General features: G+C 42.4%; 1 protein-coding gene across 1 annotated transcript in view; it reads right to left on the minus strand.

The window, feature by feature from the left end:
* col17a1a (collagen, type XVII, alpha 1a) overlaps positions 1-6,164 on the minus strand; it is a gene marked incomplete at its 5' end in the record, with an annotated part of 27,539 nt that extends 21,375 nt beyond the window's left edge. The window contains 9 exons of the mRNA XM_084156556.1: positions 659-709; positions 773-919; positions 1,824-1,895; positions 2,195-2,338; positions 2,643-2,786; positions 3,054-3,104; positions 3,299-3,352; positions 4,405-5,004; positions 6,020-6,164. Coding sequence (XP_084012682.1) covers positions 659-709; positions 773-919; positions 1,824-1,895; positions 2,195-2,338; positions 2,643-2,786; positions 3,054-3,104; positions 3,299-3,352; positions 4,405-5,004; positions 6,020-6,164 — 1,408 coding nt within the window. The remainder of the gene's footprint in view (positions 1-658; positions 710-772; positions 920-1,823; positions 1,896-2,194; positions 2,339-2,642; positions 2,787-3,053; positions 3,105-3,298; positions 3,353-4,404; positions 5,005-6,019) is intronic.
* Between the last annotated feature and the right edge of the window lie 12,280 nt (positions 6,165-18,444).

Genomic DNA, 18,444 nt, shown 5'->3' on the forward strand with positions numbered 1-18,444 from the left:
GAGTGGCCAGACGGAAGCCACTCCTCAATAAAAGGCACATGACAGCCCGCTTGGAGTTTGCCAAAAGGCACCTAAAAACTCTCAGACCATGAGAAACAAGATTCTCTGGTCTGGAGGAAACCTGACACCATCCCTACGGTGAAGCATGGTGGTGGCAGAATCATGCTGTGGGGATGTTTTTCAGCGGCAGGAACTGGGTGACTAGTCAGGATCGAGGCAAAAATTAACGGAGCAAAGTACAGAGAGAATGTCCTTGAGTGGCCCAGCCAGAGCCCGGACTTAAACCTGATCGAACATCTCTGGAGAGACCTGAAAATAGCTGCGCAGCAATGCTCCCCATCCAACCTGACAGAGCTTGAGAGGATCTGCAGAGAAGAATGGGAGAATCTCCCCAAATACAGGTGTGCCAAGCTTGTAGCATCATACCCAAGAAGACTCGAGGCTGTAATCGCTTCCAAAGGTGCTTCAACAAAGTACTAAGTAAAGGGTCTGAAAACAATTTAATCAATTTTTGAATAAGGCTGTAACCTAACAAAATGTGTAAAAAGTCAAGGGGTCTGACTACTTTCCAAAGGCAATGTATATACATAGAATCAAATGTTTTATGTATATGGTTGCCTAATTCTTATCTATGCAAAACAAAGTATTTTGGACTCACCAGTGGTTGTGGACACCCCTGTGCTTGTGACATTTCTCTGCACACCATAGACTGTCAAACACAGAAATACATGCAGGGTGAATTTAACATGATTTAAAAACATGTGAAACATACCTCCCACAATGAATATGGCCATTACCCTCTTGATCCAGGTGGATTTGTCAACACTCAACACTTCATCCATACCTGTTTGTGCGTTGACTCCGTTAGCTGTTAGGATACCACCAGTGGTGGTGGCCAGGTTATTCTGCATACCGTAAACTAGAGTAGGACAAAGGAGAAAAAAACATTCGATACACTACTACTGAAAGCATCGGATTGGTGTCGACATGGGCTAGAGGGAGTTTCTATAGATCAGCAGGGATGGGCAAAAATTAAGAAATGCAATTACAAAATACCATAAAGATCAATCTATCAACATTTTGAAATGTATTTAATTCAAATACAAATATTTTGTATTTTAAAATACAGAAATACATCTGCAAGTAGATGGCCCCAACAGCAACAACATTCTCAGTAACGGTTACAGAAATGTTTTACTTGCTATGACTGATATGTTGTTGTTTATAGACAGTACCTAAGTTGAATGCACTGACTGTACGTCTCTCTGGATAAGAGTGTCTGCTAAATTACCAAAATGCAAATTATGTGAAAATGAACATACCAAAATGAACTGCAAAGCACACTGGATATTATTATTGGCCTTGTTCCGGGGTGGAGCTCATTAGAATACTACTCAGCATGCTTTGCAATTGTACATTTTTACATATACATTTATATTTAGTTCATTTAGCGGATGCTCTTATGACACCATAGTGCCATCAGACTTCTGATATCAATGCAGGGTGAAAGGGGGCCACAAAATTGGGGGGGGGGTATTTTGTATTTTGAAAATACAAATTACAGCTCTCAAAAGTATCTTGTTACAAAATACATTGGAGTGTAGTTCAGCACAGGTAATACAAATGACTAAATAGTCAGGAGTAATTGAAATACATATTTCAAATACATGTAACAGAAATACTGCCATGTAACAGAAATATGTATACCAGTCACTTACTTTCAAATCCATGAAGGTAAAGGAACAAGTGCACATTTCGAGAGAAAGGAGAGATTATTGGGAAGCACCCATAGAGAGATGATAGATGTTGAGGGAGATGTTTACCAGTGCTAGAGGCGGAGAGTCCAGAGTTCATGGATGTAGAGCTGAGGGCCAGGTTGTTCTGAAGCCCTGTGGCTGTAGAAACATTGATAAACATCCACATCGATTGAGTAACACCCACAATAACATACAGTACATTGACATTTTCTTTTTAATACTTTCTTAGGTTTTTTATATCGCACACAAATCTAGTTCATTTTAATCATGTCCTTATTATCTCTTGGATTAAACCTGTTCAGTTATAGAAATATCCTCTATGATGGTGTGTATGATTAAATTCAGATTACATTTCTGTTGGCACTATTATCACTCCATATCATGTCAGTCTTATTAGAGTAATTGTGACTGTATATTTGGTGGTGTCTATTGCTGACCTGTGAGTGTGGTGGGTGAGTGTTGGAGGGTGGAGGTGGGGGACAGGTTGATGGCGTTGGTGTGGTAACCATAGCCTCCAGCCGAGGAGCCTGGCCACACGTAGGAAGGCATGCCTGAGTCCAGGGTGGCGCTTTCATACTGGCCTGGGAGAGAGGGAAAGGGTTAACAGGTTTTATGTATGTTTATGTATGTTTATAAAAACCTTTATTTAACCTTTTTTTAACCTTTATTTAACCAGGTGAGTCAGTTAAGAAGACATTCTGGCCATCTAATGTGTCAGTGATTATCAAACTGTTTATTTATGTATTTATTTCCTTACTTACTACTTACATATTTACATATTTCAGAGTGTATTTATTCATTTAAAAATGTATTTATTTATTACAGAATTTAAATATTTATTTATTTACCTGGTTTTATCATGATTATACTGGTGAGTGTGCGTACCTGACTGGGAGCTCTTTGACATGGTTCTGGTCTCCACGCTGGCCTTCCTGGGGATAGGGAGGGTGCTGGTGGGGGAGCGAGGGGGGCTGATGCTGCTGGAGCGACTCCCCTTCAGCAGACGCTTCACATCTCCCAGCTCCGTCCCTACACACCACGGAGGACAGACTCAAGTGTCAGCTAACATCGCTTAGGAAACATGTACAGTGTGCAGGCTTTTCAAATGTTTTTAATTATAAAGACAGATTTTTATCAAACTGTATTTATCTTCCATCTTCAAGCATCCACATTCCATTTCCTTTACACGTTTTCTGACTGAGTCATAATATCATTTTGCTCCACGTGTATTTTCCAGGGCAGATCGAGTGAGTCATAGGTTAGTGATAAGTGCCCGCGTGGTATTAGGCAACTCACATCTTTTGGCAGTGGGAGAGGCACTCTGCAGTCTGCATCTGATCTCACTCTCTGGAACAGGACACACATGGAATAGAATAGAAATGAATAGAATAGAGCAGAAAATTATAGATTAGAATAGAATAGTGTAATCAGATGTGTTGTATTTTATTCAAATACAGCCACTTAAAATGGCAAAAAATTATAATTGCGTTCTGCAGTAGTGTATGGTCTGATTGATGATGCTGTGCTCTAACAGCTTGTACCTCTGCTGTGGGTCCGCCCTCTGCTGGGTGCACTGGCAGCTGTACTTGCTGCAGCTGAAACAAAACAAAAAAACAGGAATCAGGAATCAATTATGTCATTTTTCATATCCACTTTTATTAAACATAGGAATGAAATACATTTTGAAACCACATTTAAGATTGGTAATTACCATATTCTCTCCTTGTGTATTCCGGAGAGGAGTTTTCACTGGAACTTCCTGAATACGCAGAAGAAAAACACCAGTATTAATGACTTTTCCTTCTTCATGTCATAACTGAAGTCGTACTTCAACTTCTTAATGATATTCTTAATGACATAATTATTGACTAAAGAGCATCAGAGGACCTTAGGTAGGGCCAGTAGTTTCCTGACCACATGACATGACCAGGAAATGGTTGCGCGCCCTTGCTCAGACGTTGCATGCATTAACCAATGGTTACGTGCCACGTCATCGACTGTGTCATTGACTGACAGATTGCTATAACATACGATGTGGTTAGCTAATACGTAAAATACCTATCCTGGCGTTGTAAGATCTGGCAGGTGTCAGCAACACTTGGGCAGAGGAACGCGCCCAATATCTGATCTTAGGCCCCAGAGGTCACGTGGTCAGGAAAAAAATCCTAGCCCTGGATATAATGCTACGTTCATAACCAAGTGGGAAAGTGGTATTTACCACATATGACTGGGAAAAGTCCACTTGAACGCCCCTCCAACTGGTAATTACTAGTGGGAACCTCGTCTATTATCCCTGAGCTTCGACTTCTCCCACATGCTGACCTCTGACATCTACTAAGGAAATTACCTTGATAACAGCATTTTCAGCAGTTAAATGCAACAACAAAACATTATTTATAAAAAGCATCTATTAATATGGTTTTTGAACACTGTAATTAGTTTACAAGCATGATAGCTATATGTTTAGTTTATGGTTGATGCAGCTTGTTGGCCATTAGCCAATCTGCATTTCTCAATGAGTTCAAAGCACTTGAATGCATCTAACTGGTATTTACGACTTCACAACTGGTAATTACCACCTTCCCACCTGGTTATGAACACAGCATATTAATAGGGTTAACCTTTGACCTTTGACCTTGTGACTGACCTTCGTAGCCCACGGAGCGGGCGGTCATGGTGGTGGTCATGCTCTTTCTCTCTGTGGGGGTGGGGGAGTAGCTGACAGCAGAGGATGCAGACCCCTGTGCCCCGCCCCTCTTCACGCTCCCTGACCCCACCCCTGCCAAAGAACTGTAGTTGGACTTGGTAACTGTGGAAACGGTCACAGAGCCCAAGCCGCCGGCCGACATTTTGGCTCTAGAAGAACCCCCTCCTCCGATTCCGGTACCAGAACTAGAGGCAAAACCAGAACTAGAACCAGAACTGTAATCAGTGACGGAACTGCCTCCTCCTCCTCCTTCTCCTCCTCCTCCTGCTCCCTTGGAACTAGAAACAAAACCAGAATTGGAACCACCAGAACTGGAACCAGTGAAGAAACTGGAACTGGAGCTGGAGCTAAGACCACCTCCAGAGATGGAGAGGGAGCCGCTGGTCTTGCTAGCCCCAAACGAGGCCCCGGCTGCAGCAGAGGAGGAACTACCAGATGAGGAGGATACTAGCACTGAGCTACTGCCTCCTGTGACGGCTCTACTGGTAGACTCTCCAACTCCAGTAGAGAGCAGCCCACTACTTGAAGAGAGACATGAGGCTAGAGGAGGAAAGGAGAGAAAGAATGATTAGGACTTATACAGAGCGGAGAGAGAGGGACTTTTTCTTATACAGTAGCCTGACATATAACAATATAGCCAGGGGCGTCATGCACCCCCAAAATCTGAGGGGGCACAAAGTATGTGAGGATAAATACATCTATTTTTCTGCATATCTAAGCATACTTCTTGAGCTGTCTGTATCCTCCTGACTGGTGGTTCTTTTTTTAAAGAAACAAAATATGCTTCTCTGCATTTCTGCTAAAAATGTGGGTAAAAGATTGAAAGGAATGTGAGTCTTATTTAGTACATTTAGTAATTGCTTGCTTTTCTAAAGTCTACCAACCTTGCCAGCAGGCATGCCAGCTAAGATAGTTAGACAAGCTAGCTACTCTAACTTGATTGATAGCCTGAAATGGCTTCTTGGTAGCTAGTTATGAGGTTGGGAGATTGGGAACATATCTGGGCTAGCTAAAGCCAACTAGTAGTATTACAGAGAAAAAACTAACAATCAACAAAAAAGTATATATATATTTTTTATATATGACAAATCTGAGGGGGCATGTGCCCCCGTGCCCCCTTTGGGCATGACGCCTCTGAATGTAGCTGTCTATGTATCTGTTGAATCCTATAAATCATGGATTATATATCAGTGACCATAGGAGTTCTATAGGAGCATCTAAGCTCTTTCATTGGAATAGTTTAGGCTGTGATTGACAGTACAAGAAAAACTGTATTTTACAGGATTCTGTGCCATAAAAAGAAAAATGCCACAGATGTTTTTTTGGATCGTTTTTTTTATTTTTATGTAATAATATGCCATTCAGCAGACGCTTTTATCCAAAGCGACGTACAGTCATGCGTGCATACATTTTTGTGTATGGGTGGTCCTGGGGATCGAACCCACTACCTTGGCGTTACAAGCGCCGTGCTCTACCAGCTGAGCTACAGAGGACCACTTGTACACTTTTTACACTGACGCTTTGTCTGAGCGAGTCTTAAACAGTGAACACTTACATGTTATGGGATAGCTACTGCTGCTGCTGCCACCGCTCTGAGTGATGAGCTTCCTCTCCACAACAGAACCTCCGCTAGAACTGCTGGACGACACACTCTTCTGGCTGGAGACGACTGAGCTAGTGACGCCCTCTAGTGGAGACATGAGGACTTTGGTCCTGTTAGAATACTTTGAAATGCATCCTCCCTTTTTTTAGTTCCTTGCGGTACGCACAGATCTATGAGTGATTGGATAGGTGTAAGCAGGGTTACCACCCTATTACTTCACCAATCTAACCAATTCAGATCTGTGATTATATCATTACATTACAAGGAAGGTAGGAAGGATGGATGCATTTCTGAAATATTCGAACACAGACTGCTGAAAATGATCATGAATAATCTTCACTAACAATAATGATAGCATGAAAAACATTTTTTTAAATGAATTATAGAAACTCTACATTTTGAAGGACAGAGGCTAAATTCGTATTTATGTGATATTACATTCACAGGTACATGTAATGTAATCACAGAAGAGGGCTCCGGGCAGCCGAGCGGAAATGGAGAACTAGACTCCCTGCGGACCTGTCATCTTCTCACTCCCTCCTCTCATTTACATTTACGTCATTTAGCAGACGCTCTTATCCAGAGCGACTTACAGTTAGTGCATACATTATTATTTTCATACTGGCCCCCCGTGGGAATCGAACCCACAACCCTGGCGTTGCAAACACCATGCTCTACCAATTGAGCTACCTCCCTGCCGGCCATTCCCTCCCCTACCCTGGACGACGCTGGGCCAATTGTGCGCCGCCCCATAGGTCTCCCGGTTGCGGCCGGCTACAGCAGAGCCTGGATTCTAACCAGGATCTCTAGTGGCACAGCTAGCACTGCGATGCAGTGCCTTAGACCACTGCGCCACTCGGGAGGCTTTACATTCTCTTCCTCTGTTTCCGCTGCTAAAGCCACTTTCTACCCCTCTAAATGTCAAGCCTCTGCCTCTAACCCTAGGAAGCTCTTTGCCACATTCTCCTCCCTGCTGAATCCCCCTCCTCTTCCCCCTCCCTCATCCCTCTCTGTGGATGACTTCGTCAACCATTTTGAAAAGAAGGTTGACGACATCCGATCCTCATTTATTAAGTCAAATGACACCGCTGGTCCTGCTCACACTGCCCTACCCTATGCTTTGACTTCTTTCTCCCCTCTCTCTCCAGATGAAATCTTGCGACTTGTGACGGCCGGCCGCCCAACAACCTGCCCGCTTGACCCTATCCCCTCCTCTCTTCTCCAGACAATTTCCGGAGACCTTCTCCCTTACCTCACCTCTTTTATCAACTCATCCTTGACCGCTGGCTATGTCCCTTCCGTCTTCAAGAGAGCGAGAGTTGCAGCCCTCCTCAAAAAACCTACACTCGATCCCTCCGATGTCAACAACTACAGACCAGTATCCCTTCTTTCTTTTCTCTCCAAAACTCTTGAGCGTGCCGTCTCTAGCCAACTCTCCTGCTATCTCTCTCAGAATGACCTTCTTGATCCGAACCAGTCAGGTTTCAAGACTGGTCATTCAACTGAGACTGCTCTTCTCTGTGTCACGGAGGCTCTCCGCACTGCTAAAGCTAACTCTCTCTCCTCTGCTCTTATCCTTCTAGACCTATCTGCTGCCTTTGATACTGTGAACCATCAGATCCTCCTCTCCACCCTCTCTGAGTTAGGAATCTCCGGCGCTGCTCACTCTTGGATTGCGTCCTACCTGACAGGTCACTCCTACCAGGTGGCGTGGCGAGAATCTGTCTCCGCACCACGTGCTCTCAGCACTGGTGTCCCCCAGGGCTCAGTTTTAGGCCCTCTCCTATTCTCTCTATACACCAAGTCACCTGGCTCTGTCATATCCTCACATGGTCTCTCCTATCATTGCTACGCAGACGACACACAATTAATTTTCTAATTTCCCCCTTCTGATAACCAGGTGGTGAATCGCATCTCTGCATGTCTGGCAGACATATCAGTGTGGATGTCGGATCACCACCTCAAGCTGAACCTCGGCAAGACGGAGCTGCTCTTCCTCCCGGGGAAGGACTGCCCGCTCAATGATATCGCCATCACGGTTGACAACTCCATTGTGTCCTCCTCCCAGAGTGCAAAGAACCTTGGCGTGACCCTGGACAATACCCTGTCGTTCTCTGCTAACATCAAAGCGGTGACCCGATCCTGCAGGTTCATGCTCTACAACATTCGCAGAGTACGACCCTACCTTACACAGAAAGCGGCACAGGTCCTAATCCAGGCACTTGTCATCTCCCGTCTGGATTACTGCAACTCGCTGTTGGCTGGGCTCCCTGCCTGTGCCATTAAACCCCTTCAACTTATCCAGAACGCTGCAGCCCGTCTGGTGTTCAACCTTTCCAAGTTCTCTCATGTCACCCCGCTCCTCCGCACACTCCACTGGCTTCCAGTTGAGGCTCGCATCTACTACAAGACCATGGTGCTTGCCTACGGAGCTGTGAGGGGAATGGCACCTCCTTACCTTCAGGCTCTGATCAGACCCTACACCCAAACGAGGGCACTACGTTCATCCACCTCTGGCCTGCTAGCTCCCCTACCTCTACGGAAGCACAGTTCCCGCTCAGCCCAGTCAAAGCTATTCGCTGCTCTGGCACCCCAATGGTGGAACAAGCTCCCCCACAACGCCAGGACAGCAGAGTCACTGACCACCTTCCGGAGACACTTGAAACCCTACCTCTTTAAGGAATACCTGGAATAGTATAAAGTAATCCTTCTTCCCCCACCCCCATAAAAAAAAAAAGAGAAAAAAAGGTGGTTGTCCCACTAAGTTGAATGCACCAATTTGTAAGTCGCTCTGGATAAGAGCGTCTGCTAAATGATGTAAATGTAAATGTAAATGTAATGTGTATATATGATGAAAACCTTCAGAGAGGACAAAACTTACTTGGCGGCAGTGATGTCAACCGGGTTGTTGTGGTTACTGTTTCTTTGACGACTATGAACAACAACAAAAAATACATTGACAATTCAGAAATAGGTTTCATGTTAAAACGTATTCCTGGCCAACAAACTTGTAATAATCAATTTGAATAGTACCAGGTTCAATATCATGGTACACTGCTATAATGTGTTGTGGCTGATAGGTGACATCTATAGACCATATTTGTGTATCATTCCAAAACTTCAGTCTGTATCAAAATCAAAACAAGCTTCTATAAAGCCAAATAAAAGCAAGGCTAAATAAAATATGTATTTTCTCTAGAATTTTCAGTGACTTCTTACCCATGCCACCAGCGCCCCCACCGCCACCAGCATTTACAATCTTGGTTGTCGTTAGATTGTCCATCCCATGTTAACTGTTTCAAAACAGAACATGGATTGCTTTTTACATAATTTATCACACTGGTGCATGCAGAAAAATCTAAGGAAGATACTGTATGGAAATATCAAACTAAGAAACAGGACTTTAAACTGTATAGATTTGTCTGAATTTATATTTTCTACGGCATTCCCCCATATTTGGCATTATGTACTACTAGGACTCGTTCTCTCTCTCTCTCTCTCTCTCTCTCTCTCTCTCTCTCTCTCTCTCTCTCTCTCTCTCTCTCTCTCTCTCTCTCTCTCTCTCTCTCTCTCTATCTCTCTCACTCTCACGCTCTCTCTCTCTCTGCTATAAACATTCCAAAGTTCCCTGATTGAGAATGTTTTGTTGATTTAAGCGGGGACCCTAGCCTTGGGCAAGCCAAGGTGTGGTACTGTACTGTATATTGTATTCACCTGATAAATGAGAGCTCTTTTTATAAGGAGCAGTGATTTACTGGCGGTGCCTATAGATTTTCCTGTGAAACTGGAAGTGACTCAGACTGAAATCAGATCTGGGTGCTGAAATAGTTTATAACTTTAGTTCACTATACCACTGATGCAGGATTTCAGCCATGGACAAAACATAGCATAACATAGCATAGCATAACATAGCATAGGATAGCATAACATAGCATAGCATAGCATAACACAGCATAGCATAACATAGCATAACATAACATAACATAAGATGACATAACATATCACCTGACACAACAGCATCTCTTGGACAGGTTATTTCAATAGCATTGACTGATGGATGTAGTGTGGACAGGTTCTAAAGCAAAACCATGGTCAGCATAATGATTTAGCCTACACTAGGAAGGATAAAACTGTGAAAATGTACAAATACAAAGAAATGGCCCAAAATGGATGCTAATGCATATAAATATTTGGAAAATACTGTGTATATTGGTCTAACAGAAGCTCATCTTCTTATTAAAGAACAAAAATGTAATCCTCTCTCTAACATGTCAATGTTATTTATTGTGGACGCTAACATGAACAAGGCCAGACCTGTGTGGATTCCTTATTGGCTGCCTCAATTATTCTCATCATCCTCATCATCCAATAAGCCTGAACTTACAATTTACATGTAGATTCTTGAAATGGATTACTTGAATCATTTGAATACATTTTTGAATACTGAATTCTATATGATATTATTATGTATTATAAATACTGGATAGGCTACTACTTGAATCACTGTCATTCAGAAATGCATATAAACTATTGAATATGAAATATGACCACTTGTAAAGTAATTAATGCTTTATAGCTACCCCACATGGTACACAAAGGTGTCATGTTACATGGGAGATGATGTATGAGCTCTAATTAGCATCACCAGGTCAGGAGGGCAGTCTGCATCCAAAATGGCACCCTATTCCTATAGGCAATCCAGAGCCCTATGGGCCCTGGTCAAAATTGTGCACTATTTAGTGACTATTTACTCTAGGGTGCCAATTCAGACACAAATAGGCAAATAAGATGATCTACACAAATAGATACAGATGAAATCATCACTATGTGGTGGTAATTGACTGTCAAACATAGTTCAATCACCTTTTTTTTTGCCCTCAAGTAAAGCGGAGAAAGACATTGAGGTTGAGAGAAGGAAGTAACAGTTGATATAGGCTGTGTGCACATGTATATCACACCTGTGTATCACCCCTTCAGTTACAGGCTATTTAGGACCATTAATGAACACTTGCTACACTCTCCCTTCCACAGCCACATAGTGGTGAGAGGAGACCTCTTGCAGCTGCAGATGTATCAGTTTACCTCTTTGATGTATAAGAAAAAAACACTAGCATACTAAGCACTGAATCCATCACAGTCTTAATATGGTGCGACATAATACTATACTACCTAATTGGCACATTGGATTTGGGATTGCAATTAAGTGAGGAAATTATCATTATGGTAGGCATAATTACCGGAAGGCATAATTAGGCAGCAATTAGGCATAATACCTAAAAGAGCTTAACTATGCAGACAGCAACACAACTGTCATTATTACAATCGGCACTTGAACTTGGAGGGATGAACTTGTGAATGTGATCCATAACAATCAATCAGCATTCCTTCCCAAAATGTGTAATTAATGTGTTATTAGGTATACACAGGGGAAACATAAACAGGGGATAGATTGGTGGCAGTAAACTATTTGGATTGTAAAAATAAAAATAAATAAATAATGTAATGCCTACCTCAGCCTGTTCTCCTGAAATTACCTTCCTCTCCTCTCTTCTCTATTTTCACAGAAAATTATTTGATAGCACCAGCGATCCTACCTTCTTCTGCAGTATCTCCAGGTGCGTTATGGATACGGTCCGTGGTGTTCATGCGCTGTATGTGCCTGGCCCGTTTATGTATGAGTCTTTTCTGACTCATAGCTTCTACCAACATGTTGGAACAAAACAGCAGGAACGGGGCTGTAACTTCAGCCTGTGACAGACACAGCGTTTGGATAGGCGGGTGATGCCCAGGGAAAGGAAAAGTAGAGTTGACACCTGTGGGTGGATGAAATACTGTAAATGAGTTGATAAAATATGGATGGCTTTGGGTAATTATTTATATTTTTCTCAATAAGAGACAGAGGCTATTCTAGTCCATTTGGGATATTTTAATTTTCTAGAGCAAGGAAGTAGCATATGCATTGCTACATTTTGCACGATATTTACATTTACATTGTAGTCATTTAGCAGACGCTCTTATCCAGAGCGACTTACAGTTAGTACATGGCCTACTATGCAGTTTAATTTGAACTTTAAGTTGAAAAGGTAAAAAATACAATTAAAACATTCCTGGATAATTCTGAATGTCAACATGGACTTGCTTTGTTTATTTAGGCATAGTTAAAGCTGTGAGTTGTCTAGACCTATGGAGTTGCAAAGTTGAGAGAGGAAAATAACTTTCTTCTTTTAAATCTGGAAATCTGAAAAATGATACATTGGCTACTCATACAGTGCATTCTGAAAGTATTCAGACCCCTTCACTTTTTCCACATTTTGTTATGTTACAGCCTTATTCTAAAATGGATTAAATAAATATAAATTCCTCATCAATCTACACACAATACCCCATAATGATAAAGCAAAAATCGGTTTATTTAAATTTTAGCACGTTTATTTAACATAAAGAACAGAAATACCTTACGCTACCGTTCAAAAGTTTGGGGTCACTCAGAAATGTCTTTGTTTTCGAAAGGAAAGCAATTTTTTTGTCAATTAAAATAACATCAAATTGATCAGAAATACAGTGTAGACATTGTTAATGTTGTAAATGGCTATTGTAGTTGGAAACGGCTGATTTTTAATGGAATATCTACAGAGGCCCATTATCAGCAACCATCAGTCCTGTGTTCCAATGGCACATTGTGTTTGCTAATCCAAGTTTATCATTTTAAAAGGCTAATTGATCATTAGAAAACCCTTTTGCAATTATGTTAGCACAGCTGAAAACTGTTGTGCTGACTAAAGAAGCAATAAAACTGGCCTTCTTGAGACTAGTTGAGTATCTGGAGCATCAGCAATTGTGGGTTCGATTACAGGCTCAAAATGGCCAGAAACTAAGATCTTTCTTCTGAAACTGGTCAGTCTATTCTTGTTCTGAGAAATGAAGGCTATTCCATGCAAGAAATTGCCAAGAAACTGAAGATCTCATACAACGCTGTGTACTACTCCCTTCACAGAACAGCGCAAACTGTCTCTAACCAGAATAGAAAGCGGAGTGGGACGTCCCGGTGCACAACTGAGCAAGAGGACAAATACATTAGAGTGTCTAGTTTGAGAAACAGACACCTCACAGGTCCTCAACTGGCAGCTTCATTAAATAGTACCCGCAAAACACCAGTCTCAACGTCAACAGTGAAGAGGTCCCGTGTAGCTCAGTTGGTAAAGCATGGCGCTTGCATCGCCAGGGTTGTGGGTTCGATTCCCACGGGGGGCCAGTATAAAAATAAATAAATAAAATGTATGCACTCACTAACTGTAAGTTGCTCTGGATAAGAGCGTCCGCTAAAGGACGTAAATGTAAATGTAAAGAGGCGACTCCGGGATGCTGACCTTCTAGGCAGAGTTGCAAAGAAAAAGCCATATCTCAGACTGGCCAATAAAAATAAAATATTAAGATGGGCAAAAGAACACAGACACTGGACAGAGAAATATTGGAAAAAAAGTGTTATGGACAGAAAAATTGAAGTTTGAGGTGTTCGGATCACAAAGAAGAACATTTGTGAGACACAGACCAAATGAAAAAATGCTGGAGGAGTGCTTGATGCCATCTGTCAAGCATGGTGGAGGCAATGTGATGGTCTGGGGGTGCTTTGGTGGTGGTAAAGTGGGAGATTTGTACAGGGTAAAAGGGATCTTGAAGAAGGAAGGCTATCACTCCATTTTGCAACGCCATGCCATACACTGTGATATTGATTAGAGCCAATTTCCTCCTACAACAGGACAATGACCCAAAGCACAGCTCCAAACTATGCAATAACTATTATGGGAAGAAGCAGTCAGCTGGTATTCTGTCTATAATGGAGTGGCCAGCACAGTCACCGGATCTCAACCCTATTGAGCTGTTGTGGGAGCAGCTTGACAGTATGGTACGTAATAAGAGCCCATCAAGCCAATCCAACTTGTAGGAGGTGCTTCAGGAAGCATGGGGTGAAATCTCTTCAGATTACCTCAACAAATTGACAACTAGAATGCCAAAGGTCTGCAAGGCTGTAATTGCTGCAAATGGAGGATTCTTTGACGAAAGCAAAGTTTGAAGGACACAATTATTATTTCAATTAAAAATCATTATTTCTAACCTTGTCAATGACTACATTTCCTATGCGTCTTGCTATATTTCCTATTCAAACTCATTTCATGTATGTTTTAATGGAAAACAAGGACATTTCTAAGTGATCCTAAACTTTTGAACGGTAGTGTAAGTATTCAGACCCTTTGCTATGAGACACGAAATTGAGCTCAGGTGCATCCTGTTTACATTGATCATCCTTGAGATGTTTCTACAACTTGATTGGAGTCCACCGCTGGTAAATCCACTTGATTGGACATGATTTGGAAAGGCACACACCTGTCTATATAAGGTCCCACAGTAGACAGTGCATGTCAGAGCAAAAACCAAGCCATGAGGTAGAAGGAATTGTCCGTAGAGCTCCGAGACAGGATTGTGTCGAGGCACAGATCTGGGGAAGGGTACCAAAAAATTTCTGTAGCTTTGAAGGTCCCCAAGAACACAGTGGCCTCCATCATTCTTAAATGGAAGAAGTTTGGAACCACCAAGACTCTTCCTAGAGCTGGCCCCCCTACCAAACTGAGCAATCGGGGGAAAATGGCCTTGGTCAGGGAGGTGACCAAGAACCCGATGGTCACTCTGACAGAGCTCCAGAGTTCCTCTGTGTAGATGGGAGAACCTTCCAGAAGGACAACCATCTCTGCAACACTCCACCAATCAGGCCTTTATGGTAGAGTGGCCAGACGGAAGCCATGCCTCAGTAAAAGGCACATGACAGCCTGCTTGGAGTTTGCCAAAGGGCACCTAAAGGACTCTCAGACCATGAGAAACAAGATTCTCTGGTCTGATGAAACCAAGATTGAACTCTTTGGCCTGAATGCCAAGCGTCACATCTGGAGGAAACATGGCAACATCCCTACTGTGAAGCATGGTGGTGGCAGCATTATGCTGTGGGGATGTTTTTCAGTTGCAGGGTCTGGGAGACTAGTCAGGATCGAGTGAAAGATGAATGGAGCAAAGTACAGAGAGATTCTTGATGAAAACCTGCTCCAGAGCGCTCAGGACCTCAGACTTGGGCGAAGGTTCACCTTCCAACAGGACAACGACCCTAAGCACACAGCCAAGACAATGCAGGAGTGGCTTCGGGAAAAGTCTCTGAATGTCCTTGAGTGGCCCAGCCAGAGCCCGGACTTGAACCCGATCGAACATCTCTTGGCAGACCTGAAAATAGCTGTGCAGTGACGCTCCCCACCCAACCTGACAGAGCTTGAGAGGATCTGCAGAGAAGAATGGGAGAAACCTTTAGAATAAGGCTGTAACGTAACAAAATGTGGAAAAAGTCAAGGGGTCTGAATACTTTGCGAATGCACTGTATATCCAGTGTAGCTGAGAAAAACAATACATATACAGTGGGGAAAAAAAGTATTTAGTCAGCCACCAATTGTGCAAGTTCTTCCACTTAAAAAGATGAGAGAGGCCTGTAATTTTCATCATAGGTACACGTCAACTATGACAGACAAATTGAGAAAAATAAATCCAGAAAATCACATTGTAGGATTTTTTATGAATTTATTTGCAAATTATGGTGGAAAATAAGTATTTGGTCACCTACAAACAAGCAAGATTTCTGGCTCTCACAGACCTGTAACTTCTTCTTTAAGAGGCTCCTCTGTCCTCCACTCATTACCTGTATTAATGGCACCTGTTTGAACTTGTTATCAGTATACAAGACACCTGTCCACAACCTCAAACAGTCACACTCCAAACTCCACTATGGCCAAGACCAAAGAGCTGTCAAAGGACACCAGAAACAAAATTGTAGACCTGCACCAGGCTGGGAAGACTGAATCTGCAATAGGTAAGCAGCTTGGTTTGAAGAAATCAACTGTGGGAGCAATTGTTAGGAAATGGAAGACATACAAGACCACTGATAATCTCCCTCGATCTGGGGCTCCACGCAAGATCTCACCCCGTGGGGTCAAAATGATCACAAGAACGGTGAGCAAAAATCCCAGAACCACACGGGGGGACCTAGTGAATGACCTGCAGAGAGCTGGGACCAAAGTAACAAAGCTTACCATCAGTAACACACTACGCCGCCAGGGACTCAAATCCTGCAGTGGCAGACGTGTCCCCCTGCTTAAGCCAGTACATGTCCAGGCCCGTCTGAAGTTTGCTAGAGTGCATTTGGATGATCCAGAAGAGGATTGGGAGAATGTCATATGGTCAGATGAAACCAAAATATAACTTTTTGGTAAAAACTCAACTCGTCGTGTTTCGAGGACAAAGAATGCTGAGTTGCATCCAAAGAACACCATACCTACTGTGAAGCATGGGGGTGGAAACATCATGCTTTGGGGCTGTTTTTCTGCAAAGGGACCAGGACAACTGATCCGTGTAAAGGAAAGAATGAATGGGGCCAAGTATCATGAGATTTTGAGTGAAAACCTCCTTCCATCAGCAAGGGCATTGAAGATTAAACGTGGCTGGGTCTTTCAGCATGACAATGATCCCAAACACACCGCCCGGGCAACGAAGGAGTGGCTTCGTAAGAAGCATTTCAAGATCCTGGAGTGGCCTAGCCAGTCTCCAGATCTCAACCCCATAGAAAATCTTTGGAGGGAGTTGAAAGTCCGTGTTGCCCAGCGACAGCCCCAAAACATCACTGCTCTAGAGGAGATCTGCATGGAGGAATGGGCCAAAATACCAGCAACAGTGTGTGAAAACCTTGTGAAGACTTACAGAAAACGGTTGACCTGTGTCATTGCCAACAAAGAATATATAACAAAGTATTGAGAAACTTTTGTTATTGACCAAATACTTATTTTCCACCATAATTTGCAAATAAATTCATTAAAAATCCTACAATGTGATTTTCTGGAAATTTTTTCTCATTTTGTCTGTCATAGTTGACGTGTACCTAAGCCTCTCTCATCTTTTTAAGTGGGAGAACTTGCACAATTGGTGGCTGACTAAATACTTTTTTCCCCCACTGTATGCACTGTTTGCATCCTGATCTTACAGTGACTAGACAAAAATATATATTTAAATATATATTTTAAGGTTGGAGATAGAGTAATTTGAGATTATACAGTGAAAGGACATTTGAATACAAGCATGTGCACACCCACACGTTTCTTCTCTCCTAAGGTTTAGGCTATTGTTATTGGCTGTGCATGGAGCACTGACTGCATTTGTCTTTCCCTAACTGTTAGAAAAATAACTGAGAACAAGACATTTACGTCAATACAGCCATTTCCATCATGTTTAAAACTGCTAAAGCTGTCTGTCTCCGACCCTGTTTCTGCAACCCACTTATCTCTCAAGTTGTTAGCTTCTTAGAAGACTAATTTGTTGTTTAGCCAAGTCTTTCTAAGAATTTTGTAAGATTTTCTACTTTTGATGGAGTTGAAATCTTTCAACAAGACAATGTCGTTGTCTGAACAAGTCTGAGTGAAATATCCTCAGTGAAATTATTATTAAATTATTTAGTGACAGACAAGCGTCCATTTTGATCTTTCAAAACTCATGGAGTTTTCTGGACTATAAAAATCTATACAGTAGACTCAAATTATTTTTTTCACGTTTTTTTTTTACATTCTTTGCAATCATATCTAGGCCTATATGTTATTTAAGCAATAAGGCATGAGGGGGTGTGGTATGTGGCCAATATACCATGGCTAAGGGCTGTTCTTACGCACAACGCAATGCGGAGTGCCTGGATACAGCCCTTTGCTGTGGTATATTGGCCATATACCACAAATCCCAGAGGTGCCTTATTGCTATTATAAACTGGTTACCAATGTAATTAGAACAGTAAAAATACATGTTTTGTCATACCCATGGTATATGGTCTGATATACCACGGCTTTCAACCAATCAGCATTCAGGGCTCGAACCACCCAGTTTATAATCCTCTTTATTTACTCCAACAACAAAAACTGGTTGGTTGGTTGGTTTGATGGATAGCATAGTTATCTTGGCCTGTTAGCCTGGTTGGGCTAAACTGAGCTGTCATTTCAGCACCCATAATATGAAGATTTACTATGTCTTAATTTATAGCCTAGGCCGAGCGTGAAATTAGTGACGGTATTAAAAATACCAAACTCTTAACCTAAAGGCAAAGAAAAATCAGACAGGCATGTTCGAGTCTAGGCAGGCATGGATTGTGGATTTCAACCCACTCATCACTGCTATTACATTATAGAGAGAGGATAAACAGTGTCTATGTTTGTGTCCCAAATGGCACACTATTCCCTACAGCGCAATACTTTTGACCAGGGTTCTGGTCAGGTGTAGTGCACTATAGAGGGAAAAGGGTGCCATTTGGGATG

The sequence above is a fragment of the Coregonus lavaretus genome (genome assembly GCF_964263955.1).
Source record: "Coregonus lavaretus genome assembly, chromosome: 40".
Classification (NCBI taxonomy): Eukaryota; Metazoa; Chordata; class Actinopteri; order Salmoniformes; family Salmonidae; genus Coregonus; species Coregonus lavaretus.